The 13,109-nt window shown below is 46.1% G+C and overlaps 1 protein-coding gene across 1 annotated transcript; it reads left to right on the top strand.

Annotated features, from left to right (window-relative positions):
• The first annotated feature begins 1,097 nt into the window (after positions 1 to 1,097).
• On the top strand, positions 1,098 to 9,543 carry NRSN1 (neurensin 1). Its single transcript, XM_054634845.2, has 3 exons — positions 1,098 to 1,332; positions 6,728 to 6,925; positions 7,947 to 9,543. The coding sequence occupies exons 2-3, from the start codon at positions 6,737 to 6,739 to the stop codon at positions 8,343 to 8,345; spliced, it is 588 nt and encodes a 195-aa protein (XP_054490820.1). The 5' UTR covers positions 1,098 to 1,332; positions 6,728 to 6,736; the 3' UTR covers positions 8,346 to 9,543.
• Positions 9,544 to 13,109: the final 3,566 nt, after the last annotated feature.

Raw genomic sequence — 13,109 nt, 5'->3', positions numbered from 1 at the left:
AGTAGCTTCCTTAGCCCCCAAACTTGCTTTCTTGCAATCTTTTCCCACTGAACAACCAACCTGTTGCTATCAGGGCAGACACCAACGCTTAGCCCTCAGCCTCACTCTGTCTCCCTGAGGAGCCCCCCAGGGTCTCATGCTGAGCGATTCATTCCCCAGTGTTGGAACCCAGGAAATTCCTCTGGCTGCCTTGGAGGGCTCGAGCCCCTGCCTGGGGGGGGCTCAGAGACCTTGGCACAGAGCCCAGGACCCCTGTGCCTTTGATTTAGCCCTTGGAAAAAACAATTATCAACCTTATATGAAAAATTACAAGTCGAGAAAGTTTAAGTAGAATAATAGTTAGTTTGTCATGGGGTGAAAAATAGATTTTTGAGGTTTTTAGAAGGGGGGCTTGAAGTCCCAAGATGGAAGAATTTGGGCGTGCCTTGTCTTTTTTCCATCTTCTTCCTAGCCTCCATCTTCTGGGTGATGTTAGCATTTTTAGATTAGTTTAAAGTAGAAACTCACTGTCTAACATGAGTGATAGGTATTAGGAAGTTATTGTAAATAGTGTACATGTAGCTTTTAGTATAAAAAGATAACACCACCCCAAAGACAGGCAGTGTGCCTCAACCCGACCTGCCAGACAAACCTCAGTGAGTCAGAAAAAGAATTTTATAGATAAGAAACAATAAACCTTGAGAACAAGAATAGAAGAGTTCTGACTCCTTCTTCGACTGCTGAGCTGGGTAAAGAGACTTTCTAATGCATCTCAAAGTCACTCTGACCAGCAGAAATTCCAAGACCCCAACCCCCAGATCTCAGCGCCCTGTCCTTCGCAGGACACTTTCTGCCACGTCTATCCACTCGGCTGGACAGACAGCACAGCACCGGGTTTTCCATGCGGACTGCCAGGGCGAGGAGGTGTGCGGGGCGCGATCAGAGGCCTCAGCGCCGACACCCACGGAGGGCACCGCCGTGACCTTGGCGTGCACCCGCGGGCCTGCCCGGCGCGGCCGGCGGGACCCCGAGCGCCGGGAGCTGGGGAGGGCCGGCAGCCGGGCAGCTCCGGCTCCCCGCCGGCGGGCGGCCGCCTTTTGAGGGGGCGGTGTGGCGAGGCGGGGGCGGCCTGGCGAGCCTGGCCCGGCGCCGCTCCGCGCCCGGCGGCGGCGGCGGCTCAGTGCGCAGGCACGGCGCGGGAGCGAGCGAGCGAGCGGCGCTCCGGGCCGTACATAATACGTGGTGTCTGGGGCCGGCGCGGCGCAGAGCGGAGATGGGGCCGGGCCGGGACAGCCGCAGCTAGCGCCGCCAGCGCGGGGGCTCGCCGGCCGAGGGCAGCGCCGGGAGGGACAGGTAACCGCGGGGCCGCCGCTCCGGCCCCTCGGAAAACTTGGGCTCGGCACTTCGGCGGGGGCTTCCGTGGCCGCCGGCGGGGGGACGGCGCGGGGACGGCGCGGGGACGGCGCGGAGCGTCCCGCGGAAGGCACCGGCCGCCCCGGGCTTCACCTCCCGGCTCGGGGGAACGCGGCTCTCCCCGGGCAGGCGGGTGCCGCGCTGCCCCGCCAGTGCGGGGGTCGGGGAGGGCTTGGCCGGACCGGGATTTCTGCTGCCACCGGGGCACCGCCGGGCCGGGAGGGTCGTGGGGGCCGAGATCTCGTCCGCGTCCGGGCGCTGCGGAGTTCTTCCGCTCCGGCCGGGAAACGGGAGATGGAGAGCATCCCGCTCCGGCCGGGAAACGGGAAATGGAGAGAGAGCATCCCGCTCCGGCGCCTGGCGGCGGCCGAGCGGGCGGGGCCGCCCCCCCAGGAACACGGGAGAAGATGCTGCTCGCATCCCCCGTGCAGGGCCGGGGAGCAGAACGGGCTGCCGGAGGCAGCTGGGCATGCCGGCTATCCCCAGGGAAGCGGCTGCAGGTGCCCCTGGCAGCGCCGCAGCCCCGAGCCAGGGCAGGGCGCCGGGACGGGCGGAGCGCGGCTCGGCCCCGCCGCCGGCCCGGGAAGCGCCGGGAGCTCAGGAGGGCACCCCGGAGACTGCTGTCAAAGGCAGGCTGTAGTGCCAGTGTTCCCCCTTGACAAGGAACGCTCTCTGTAGGTAAGGACTGGAAACACGGCTCTTCAAACAGAAGGGTCAAAGTATGTAAATCTGAAGGATGGGGAGGGCGACTTCACCTCTGCCAACCATCATCATTCGGTGGCAGTGTGGTGTCACAGAGCAATGACACATCTATATTTCCTTTTGTGCTGCTTTTTAAATGACAATTTCTTACATTTAATTTTTTTAAATGTGTTCGACTATGGCACAATAAAGCAAAGTCCTTGGAAAATTTTTTGGGTAATTTTTCGTGGAGCTTGCTCATGTTTTAGTCTGTCTGTTCACCAATCCAATCACATCTCCCCAGATCAGCAGAGGATAGTAAAGCTCAAAGTAAACAGGACAGCTTTTGCCATGGAAACAAAAGTTGCTAGGGGATGGATTGCTACTACGCAGTGGTGTTCTCTGAAGCTGTGATCCTACAGCCCACATTTTCCTGGGCACCTTGGGTTTAGGCACTGAAAAACTTGATGATTAAGCTGCTTCTTTCAGCCTGGATGTATGTTTTCAGATTGTGGATAACACAGATTTGGGTAACAGCACCTCTCTTTTTTAGCAAAAGTTTCTCAACATTTCAGTGTTTAGTTTCTCAGCCCTGAAGGCAAGATATGCAAATATACATCAGCACTCAAGAGATCATAGCTACTGCAGTATTTATTCATCCAATGTAAATTGGTGCTGTGACACACGTTTCCCTCTTACTTGTGGAGAGCTGTTTTCTCTCTGACTGTTCAGTTCCTGTGCCCTATCTGTAGGTAGCAAGAACATCACAACTACATTGCAGCTGAGAAAAGAGACCATCTTAGCCCACATTACCAGGCTGCTTCTTATAGGGCTGGGGAGCTGCCTTCTCTCTTAAGGAGCAAGATATTTTTCAGAAGATAGATTATTTGTAAGTGAAAGAGTCTGACCATGAAGAAAATGCTCAGTAGAATTAAAATTATGCAATGCTTGAAAAGAATTAATGATTCCTACAGTTCTTTTTCTTTTTTTTCCCTTCCACTTTAAAAGGTCATACTATTTGATGGTATCACAACTCTTTCAAGCATAAGATCATTTTTTTTTGTTTTCTGTTTCACCTTCCAGCTCTTATTTATCATTTTGCTCATATACCTGACCATAACCACCTATTAGCCTTTTACATTGCTAAAGAAAAAGAATCTAAGTGTCATGTGAGCTGTGTGGTCCTTACAGGCAGTTCTTCGTCAAGCTGTTAGAAACACTGCATCCTCCTTTTTCTCTTTTGACTAAACCTATAGACAGTGCAATGAATGCGAGATCATGTTTATACAGGTCTCTGTCATGTCACATTCAGTTTTCTTAAATTTATCACAATAACTAAAGTTGGTGGTTCAGACACAGCAAAGTGCTTCACCTCCTTTTTGAATGCTGCTGGTGGCAGCTGGAGTAATACAAGCAAGCTTTGGCAGGCCACATTATCCAGTCATGTTAATTCTGGTTCTTCCCTGAGTTGACCTTATGGAGGCACTTACACCTGGGGAAAATACTTACCATTCTGCTCATTACATGGAGCTAAATTTGCTTACCTTGATGATTTAAGTTAGCCAGGAGTTATGCATAATTTATTAAGAAGGTAGGGTTGATGTGAGAATAAAGATCTAAGTAAGGACCCAAGAGAATGAGTTTCTGCAGAACTTTAGTTGACTTCTTTATTCTATTTCTGATGTGTGAGATGGAATCTTTGCTTGACCAAAAGATGGGTTGAGAGGTTGGATTTAAAGTGTTCTTAACATTTAGGTATAGGCTGTGTGACCCTGCATGAGAGAGCTGGAGCAGCTGTGGTAAACTGCACAATTTTTTCCTCTTCTCCTTTCCCCTTGAGGTATGTTTATGAGGTGGGCAGAACTCTGGTTTTATGAGAACTTCTCAGTGCTTGTGCTGTTAAACATGGCAGCCCGCTGTTGAAGAAATGGTGGCAGTGAGTAAAGAGGACTTCTTGTTCCCTTTCTTTGGAGTTTTCCTGAGGGAAACAAAAGAGTCTCCAAAAGTAAAATAACTTGCAGCTTTTCCCCACAATAGTCCAGATTATATACTTATACATATCAAAATTTTGGTTTTTTTTTTTTGTACCCCAGAAAATGATAGTGTTCAAAACTTCATAGCATGATAAAAAAGCACAACAAACTGGCCTGGTTTCAACTGGGATAGAGTTCACTTTTTTCTCAGTAGCCGTGTTACAGTGCTGTGTTTGGGATTCAGTATGAGAACAGTGCTGATAACACGCTGATGTTTTGGTTGTTGCTTCATGCTTGCCCTAAATGAAGGACATTCTCAGTGTCTCATGCTCTGCCAGTGAGGAGCAGCACAAAAAAGTGGGAGGAAGAACAGCCAGGACAGCTGATGTGAGCTAGCCAAAGGGGTATTCCACACCATAGACCATCATGCCCAGTAGAGAAACTGTGGGAGTTTCCAGGAAGGGGATGATGGCAGTTTGGGGACAAGGTTTGGCATTGGTTGAGATGGTGAGCAACTGTATTGTGCATGACTTCTTTTTCTTGGGCTTTATCTCTTTTTTTTATTTAGTATTAATAATATTACATTTTATTTTTATATATATATTATATTAATTTATATATTTATTTTGTTTCAATCATTAAACTGTTCTTATCTCAGCCTACAAGCTTTGCTTTTGATTCTTCCTATTCTACCATGGTGGAAGGGTAGAGGGTGGATATGAGCAAGTGGCTGCAAGTTGCTTATCTGGGCTTAAACCATGACCAAACAAATGTTTTTCATTATATTGACTGTAGTTTGAAACATCAGTGTTAGCTATGTACAACAGGACACAGGGTGGCCCCAGGGCCAGGCTCTCCCAGTTCACCTGGTGAGCAGCTGGTGCTGCCCAGTAGTTTCCTGCTGTCTCAAGGTCTCTCTCCACCATGCCTGTTTTTCCACCATTCCTTGGAAGGCCAGCACCTTCAGCACACTTTGATGGACACTGCTGCTGTACTATCAGCAGAGAGCAAGCCCATCCACAGACTTGGAGAGCACTTCTTTAATTTTCTAAAACTTGCAGGGAGTACAGAGGCAGTTAGGAGTTCATAAAAGGGGCTCCTGACAGTAGCTTGGTGCTGCCCCTGTTGCTCTGCAAAGTTCTGTCACCAGCAGTGTTGCCTCTGGCCCTTGGCAGGTCTCCCAGCAGCACATGGGCTGCCTCCTCCACTGGGTCATGGCTTCTGTGAGAGCCTTGAAACCTCATCACTGGGTTGTGTGAGAAATATTTGCAACTCTAAGATGTTGAGATTATCAAATGCCAAACTAAATGCATATTAGATACACAAAATAAATAAAACCCCAAGATAATGGTTCCTGTAAAGAAGAAAAAGCAAATCTCCCTCTATTCCTGAGCCAAGAACACACACAGATTCCCAGAGGCTGGAAGTTCAGTGTTTATGCCAGCACTGATTTCTATATACCCATCAATATTTGCTGGATTCCCCTTAATTTGAATGTTTGTATTCTCAGATATTTCATACTTGGCAGGATCACTCATTCCCAAAGGCAAAGGTCTGTAGGGCTGCAAAACTGGGCAGTCCCAGCTGCCATGAGCACATCAAACCTCCCTCCCTCTAAGTGAAATTGCTGCAGAAATCTGACATACTGCTTGAAGCTGATATAAATTGAGCCATGACTTTCAGGTGCAAGTTCTGATTAACAGTTCCCTTTGGACTAAGGCTTTTTGAACTTCTTTAAAGAGAAGCCAATGAGCCTAAATGACATTGAGCTATTGCTCAAGTTATTTTTAGGGGCTAGTATTATTTCAGTGAATTCAGTAGCATCATGCTTGCACAAGCAAGTTCAGGCCTTGGACTTGCATAGTTCAATATGGATTTTGTGTGTCAGGAGAACTTACATGAAATAGAGTAAGAAACTTGGTTGATAGTTTTCATAGCAGGCAAATTTCTGATTTTATTAAAGTCAGCAGGAGCTTGGGCATTGAGTTCTTCAAGAGAGCAGTACTTGGCTGCAAGCTTAGTATTTCAATTTCGGTCTCACTGAGCAGATTGATGCTTTTAAGGCATTCCATTTTTAATTTTTTAAAACTATTCCTATTTAAATACAATTAATATACTCTTTTAATCTGTCTAGGACTTATTTTGCCTCTGTTTCCCATGGCTGTGAATGGTATATCAGTGCTTAGTCCTGCACTTCAAAAGCTCATAAAAAACATTTTAAAATGTTTTTAAAAAAGCCCCTCTTATGCAGCAGTTTGGAAAGTTCATAGGGTGGCAAACTCTAGAGACTGACAGAGACAGTGTGGAAGAGAGGCAACCATGAGCCCTTGAGGGATGCTGGATTTTGTTACCTGGCACATCCTGCTTTTTTCAGTCTCCATGGAAACACAGTAGCACATTAGTGTGAAAGATGGGGAGTGAGCACCCTGTGTATAGGAGTGAGTGTTCCCTGCAGCACCTTTGGGCTATGCTGTGCCAAGTCACTGAGTTCCTTGGGTTCAGTCAGGCTGAGTCACTGCATGCAGCTGTGCCCGGCTCATTTCTCGGTTTGGAAAAAAAAATGAAGGAAAGCTCTCTCCTGGGCTCTTTTTTTTTCCATCACATCTGGAGAGTTTGAAGCCATCTTTGGTCTTCCCACTACACCAATAATGATCAGCTTTGCATGGAACCTCTCGTTGCAGGTAGGAAGGATGAGCTCCTATGCTGACATCTGCGGGTCCAAGCAGGCGCAGGGCAGCACCGAGGGAGGGTACCAACGCTACGGAGTTCGGTCCTACCTCCACCAGTTTTATGAGGACTGCACAGCTTCAATTTGGGAGTATGAGGATGATTTTCAGATCCAGAGATCGCCGAGCAGGTGGAGCTCTGTATTCTGGAAGGTACTGCCTGTTGCTTTTTCCTGGAGAGAGACGCTCCCATTTCAAGACTCTCCCTGTGTAATTACTCGTATTAAATATTCATCCAGAATGGCCTTTTTTGTTGCTCAGTTTTGCCTGAGGTGGCCAAATAACTATGTCTGAAAGCAGAACATTCTTACCAAATATGTCAGCTCCCTGGGGTCTTTGGATCATCTAGTTTCTCTGTGCCAGTGTCACTGAAACAGCAAAGTCTTGTCTGAGAAACCCATGTACATCTTTAAAGTGTAGTTTACCTCTGCTTTGCACCTATAGAAGTCCTCCCAGATTGTTGGGAACAGGACTGGTAGGTTAAGAGCAGAGTGTGATGTAGGGATCAAGAAAACCAGAAGATCTCCATTAAGGTCAGGGAATTTGAGAGACTTGGAGAAGAGCAGAGGTTGCATGGGGCCTGTGAGGCCATGCAGTCCCTACCCCGCAATGATTCCTACCCCCAGGAACATTCTGGGTGAACCAAATTTTGTACTTACACTTGAAATGTGCTGTAAACACTCTGTGATCTGTTCATATGGCAATAGCAACTTCCTTCTAATCCCTGCAAAGGAATGACATTTCATGAAGTTAAAGCAAGTGGTGGATATGACAGACTACCAGCAGCTGGTGCTAACCACCAGCTAAAGCTAAAGAAATAATCAGTTACACAGCACTGGGGTTAAACTCTGATCCTCTCCCTGATGGGGCCTTTCAACATGAAATGCTGTTTAAAGATAATAATGCCTATTCCATTGTTTCCAGAAATGTCAGTTCTCAATTAAATAAATATGAGTTGTAAAAAGAACATTTTTCCACATATTCTACTTCTACTAGGGCCTCGTATATCCTAAAAGAAAAATACCCACTTTCTTCTAAGAGAGAGAACTGTATCTGCAAGACACAGTGAAAGATAAATTCCTCCTAGGAGCACTTCCCAAGTGAAAACTGGAAAGGGAAATGGAAAAACTGGAAATTAATTGGGGTTTTGTTTGTTTCTTTGTTTGTTTTCCAGGTCGGACTCATCTCTGGGACGGCTTTTATGCTGATAGGTGTAGCTGTTCTTGTAGTGGGTTTTCTTGTGCCACCAAAAATAGAAGCCCTTGGGAAGGATGATTTTGTTGTTGTGGATACCCGTGCTGTTCAGTTCAATGGGTCCCTCGATATATGCAAGCTGGCAGGAGCAATCTTGTTCTGTGTTGGAGGGTCCACTGTGGCAGCGTGCCTGCTGATGTCTGCTTTTGCTAAAAGTTACTCCAAAGAAGAGAAGTACCTCCAGCAAAGATTTAAAGAGAGAATAGCTGATATAAAAGCCCATGCAAACCCAGTCACAAAAGCGCCAGCACCAGGAGAATCAAAGATACCTGTCACTTTGTCCAGAGTTCAAAATGTTCAGCCTTTATCTGAAACCTGACCCTTCCCCTGGGTTTTGTTTCTCTTGTATATCACTTTAAGTGGAAAATATCAGCCCTTGTTGGCCTCTGTGCTAGTCAAGTAAAATATCGAGTGCTCTGCTATATAAACATGCAGCTAATGGGGGAGCTGCTCTGGTAAAAATTTAGGATTGGGAAAAAGGAAATTATGTGATTAGACCTGTGACTAATATATTCAGTACATTTGAACCTTTTAATCTCTGTGGGTACAGTAAGTTCTTGCAACAATTATTAGGTGTTTAGCTTATCAGAATGCATCCCTGGGAAACCTAAGGTGCACTTACTAAAAGCTGTACCAGGAGCACTCTACATCCCATTATTTAAAGTTTAGATGAATTTGCTATTTTTTCAATTTCATTAATTTGTTTAATTTTTATTGGTTTTTGCCTTTAAAATACTGTTCAGTCTTACATTTTCCACCTGGTTCTGCTGTCTGGGAAGCCAAGATTCTGCCCTTGTAATTTGCACTTGTCATCCTGTCATATGCTACAGTCTGTATCAAAGTAATACTGCACAGGTAAAACATATGTGTTAAGGAGAGCCCTTAATTTGATCCTGGGCCTTCCCAGCAATGTAACTTCCTGGGAAAGGCAAGTTATATTTGATCCTGAGTTACAACTAACCTGTGCTAAAGTGCCACTTCTGTCTTAGTCATTGCCGTGCTAGCAAAAACTACAAACGAAATAAAGTTAAGGAATTCCTGTGGGAGGAGGAACATCCTACTTGTGTGTCTTTGCTTTGATATTGTTTCTTTCATTAGACTATTATGTTGAGGCTAATACAAAATGCTTTTGTTTCATCTGGGTGAGAATGAATAAATGTGGTTTGACATGCCCAGGCCCTGTATTCTGTCAGTACATCAGTGCCATGTTAGATGATCTCAACATACGTATCTAAAGACATTTTGAAATGCTGTTTATATTTTTATAGAGAATAGAAAAAGTTATGCTTAACCAGATGCATCTGTGTAAATGCTTACCTAAAGACTTGTCCTTTCATGGAAGACCCCTAATTATTTTCTCACCCAGGGCAATTATTTTACTGTCTTAATCTATGGATTTAAATTAAAGTGTATAAAGAAAGATGTGACATTTGTACTCTCTGACAATATGTGCCACCTTATAGTTCTGTCTATTTTTTGAATGGATTGAATAAAATTCTAGGCGTGAGCCACCCATAGATTTTGTGAAAATCTTCTTTCTAGTAAAAAAAATTTAAGAGCACTGCTTAGAGGAGAAATCAGCAGTTGAAACTCACTTGTCTCTTAATGCAGTCAGTTTTCATCTTAGAGTGGCAAGGAAGCCACTTTGGTGCTGAATCAAAGAGATTCTGCCGCAATAATGGCAGGTATGTGGTAAGAGCTGTGCTCTTTCCCTTGCTCATAAAACATTCTGTGGTCTGTGACACTGAGTTCAGGCTTACAACATCAATAAGCCAGATCATATGTGTTTGGAAATTTCGGCTGAATCCACAGTAATTATCATGGCTGACACTACCATGGGAAGTAAAATTTTCTTCTGCAAAGAAAGTTCTCACCTTGGCAACACAATTGCAGAGTCCAAGCATTAGCACTGAAAAGATGGACAGTTGAGAGCTCTTCACATGCACACATGGTCACAGAGGATGGAAGAAAGAAGGTGTAAAGGCATCTGGCAATTCACTGACACCCATATATTAGAAATGCAAAGGCACGTTGCACCCAGTACTTCAAAATAAGACTCTAATCTTAGGGGAGAAGTAGATGATGCAGAGCTAAATAGGAAAATATTATAAGACTGGCAAGGTGAGCTGTGTATTTATAAAGAAAGCCATCAAGCACAGGGGTGAGGGGTACTGATTACGCACAAGGCACATGGAGAGGCTGTCACTGCTGCTGTTTGTATGTTAATTCCAGGTAGAGAGGGTCCCCAGCGTTTCCTGTCCAAGTTGCAAGGACTGTTGTTTACTGCCTCTGACACTGCTGTCAGGCTATCAGTGTGTGGGCAGCAGAGTCAAGCTGTTCTGGCCTTTTCAAGTGAGACTTTTTAATTGTGCATGGAGGAAATGTGACATTTTAGGTTTTACAGTTAAGTTCACAGAAGGAGATGAGAGTGAGGGCTCCTGTAGCTGAGTCCCTTCTCTCCACGTGCATTTTGTTAACAGTGTACTGGAAGTTTGACTGAAAATCCAACTGGAAAAGAAAGCAGAGGTTGGGGTAGTTCACCCAAACTATGTATATGGGTGCACAGTTCTCTTTAAAACACATTCCACCACACATGCAAGTGTCACAAAATTTTCATCCAGAGGACAAATGACCCAACAGGTAATTGATAGAGCGGATCCAAACATCAGGTTCTCAGTCACATTGCAGAGAACTGAACATGCTTTGACAGTACAAAAGCAGATGAGTCATGGCATGGCATTACCCAGGTGCTAGGAGAAAAGAAATGCCCTTGAGGATTTTACTGAAGCTTGCTGGGATAGGAAATGCACTTGGGATTTAACAGCAGCAGCAAAGCTGATAATGCTGTCATGGCTAACGTTGCCACACATTTCATCTCATTAAACCCTTGTTTCGGTTGCTTGGAGCTTTTCTGGAACTGAGACCTCCAGAGGCTGCAATCCTTCACAGCAGAGAATCAGTGCCACACACAGCTTTTGTAGAAATGTTGAGCAGAAAATTGCTCTGTTACTTTTAAGAAACCACATACTGGAAAGATGAGGACACCTCAGGAACATTTTTAAGACCCCTTGCAAAGGCATTTCTTCTGCAACTGGAGCAAGTTTGTGCCCAGCCAAAAAATCCTCACTTCAAAGCCTGCTGAACAGAGCCACCATCTCTAAGGAGCACAGATCAGAGGGTGCCCCAGTATCCCTCATGTACAGGCTGACTGGGTTTCTGGCTCCCTGCTTTGTAAGGTCACAAATGAGTGGGTTCATCTGCACCTCCCCTTGCATATCAGAAGTGACTGAGAAAGCCCTGAGTAAGGCACACATCAGTGCAAATCAGAGCAGAAGCATTCACTGAGACCCAGGATAGCCACAGAAGCCAGTGACAGCTTTTAACTCTGACCTGTAGCTGAGCTTTTAGGGCAGAGGCAGCTCCGGCTCTCTTCCATAAATCACCATAGCAGCCATGTGAACTCCCTTGTGCCCTGAGAGCCAAGGTCTAAGATTTCACCAGAGGGAGACTGCTGCAGCATGGCAGGGTGGTAGAAATGCTGCAGCCTTCTTTGAGGCATCTCCTCCAGAAGCTGCTCAGAGAAAGGCCACGGGAACAGCCATTTCAAGTCTATACACACACCACAAATATCTCAGCAGAGGAAAGACAGGAAGGGTCTTTGCATGATATATTCCAGTGAGGGTTTTACTGCATCCACCACACCAAAGGGACCAGAGACAAAAGACCAGACCATATACTCTGCACGACCTAAGTGTGGGATCAGTGAGCAATGACCTGGGGGCACAGGGGCGGGCACAGGGCAGCAACCTGTATGGGGATGAGGGATGAACAGTTGGGGTGGGCAATATTATAGGTAGATAATGAGATGATTGGCTCTCACAATTAAGGGAGACTATTGTGTAAATATTAAGAAAAGCTTTAGTGATGAATAGTTATGTTATTGTAGTTTAGATTCCTCTGTTCTCCCTATAGTTCCCTTTTCCCCCCACTCTGTATTGTTGCCATCAGACAGCCTGGGTTGCCTAGGACAAGTACAAAGAAGGCTGCACATGTGCCCCTTACCTGGGGCAGTTGGGAATGGAAAAGCTTGGTGCTTAGGGGGTGTGGTATGGCAACACCTGATCTCCAATCAAGTTACAAGAAAGCAGTCTCCATGGTTAAATGGCAAAGAAAAGCTGACTGACAGACTTTGGGAGGGGCCAGGGCTGGCTGATGCACCGCCCAGGGGTATAAAAGACTGTGCATCCATCTTGAAGAGGAACTGGTGAGGTAGTATCCATGAGGGTAGTTCCCAGTGCTGCAAATTTTTCCTTATGTAGTCCTTTTGTTGTATTTTTGTCAAGGTTTATTAAACCTTTCAAATTTTCAAAGTCAGTAGTTATTTCTCACAGCAATGTCAGCTGGCCAGTGGGGGAGGCAATCTAATGTAGATTGGCAGTAGTGCTGCAGAGCATCATGGGGTAAGTCCTCCCTGTCAGCTTAGGTGGGGAAAACTCTATGATAGTCTTCCAAGGCTGGGCCCTGGGGATTTCCCTGAGGGGAAGAAGTCAGAGGATTCCACAGGAGACATCACCATCTTATGCCAGGGGAGGAGCAGTAAGAGCTTGGTCCCTTGCAGTGAGCACCAGTTAAAGAGATGATTGCAGCACATGCAGCCAGCTCATCTTTAGCTTAAAATCACAACAGAATGGGTGGCAAAGAGTTTGCTCTGACCTCCAGGTGATCATGTTACTGGAAAGTGATAAACTGAGTTGGTTGGTTTAAATGTGTCTTGTGTTTGACCATAGGTCTTACATGAGATGTAGACAGATCTTTGCCCTGACATGGAGCACTGTCTGAATCCTCTGCCCTTCCCCTGGCCCTCCAGCAGCAGTGGCTGCCCTCTGAGGAGTGCCTCAGCAAGGCTCTCGGAACTAAACTCCTTGCTCTTCAGGCACCACAGGTATTTAGCCAAAAGTATGACAAGAAAACATTCTCTAGCTCACGCAGAAGTTCACCTGCCTGAACCACTGCCTTAAACCTTGAAGGCCCCAGCTCAAAAGCAACTCCAGACCTGATAGCCTGATTGTTTTGTCTCTGCAGA

Source organism: Agelaius phoeniceus, chromosome 1 (assembly GCF_051311805.1).
Source record: "Agelaius phoeniceus isolate bAgePho1 chromosome 1, bAgePho1.hap1, whole genome shotgun sequence".
In the NCBI taxonomy this organism is placed as follows: domain Eukaryota; kingdom Metazoa; phylum Chordata; class Aves; order Passeriformes; family Icteridae; genus Agelaius; species Agelaius phoeniceus.
The sequence above is the reverse complement of the archived record's forward strand: the minus strand, read 5'-3'. Positions and strand labels throughout refer to the sequence as shown.

Bases quoted from the DNA above. Each gene is read 5' to 3' on its own strand.
- NRSN1 (XM_054634845.2), top strand. From the start codon at position 6,737: ATGAGCTCCTATGCTGACATCTGCGGGTCCAAGCAGGCGCAGGGCAGC. The intron at 6,926-7,946 runs GTACTGCCTGTT...TTTGTTTTCCAG, and splicing joins GGAGCTCTGTATTCTGGAAG to GTCGGACTCATCTCTGGGAC.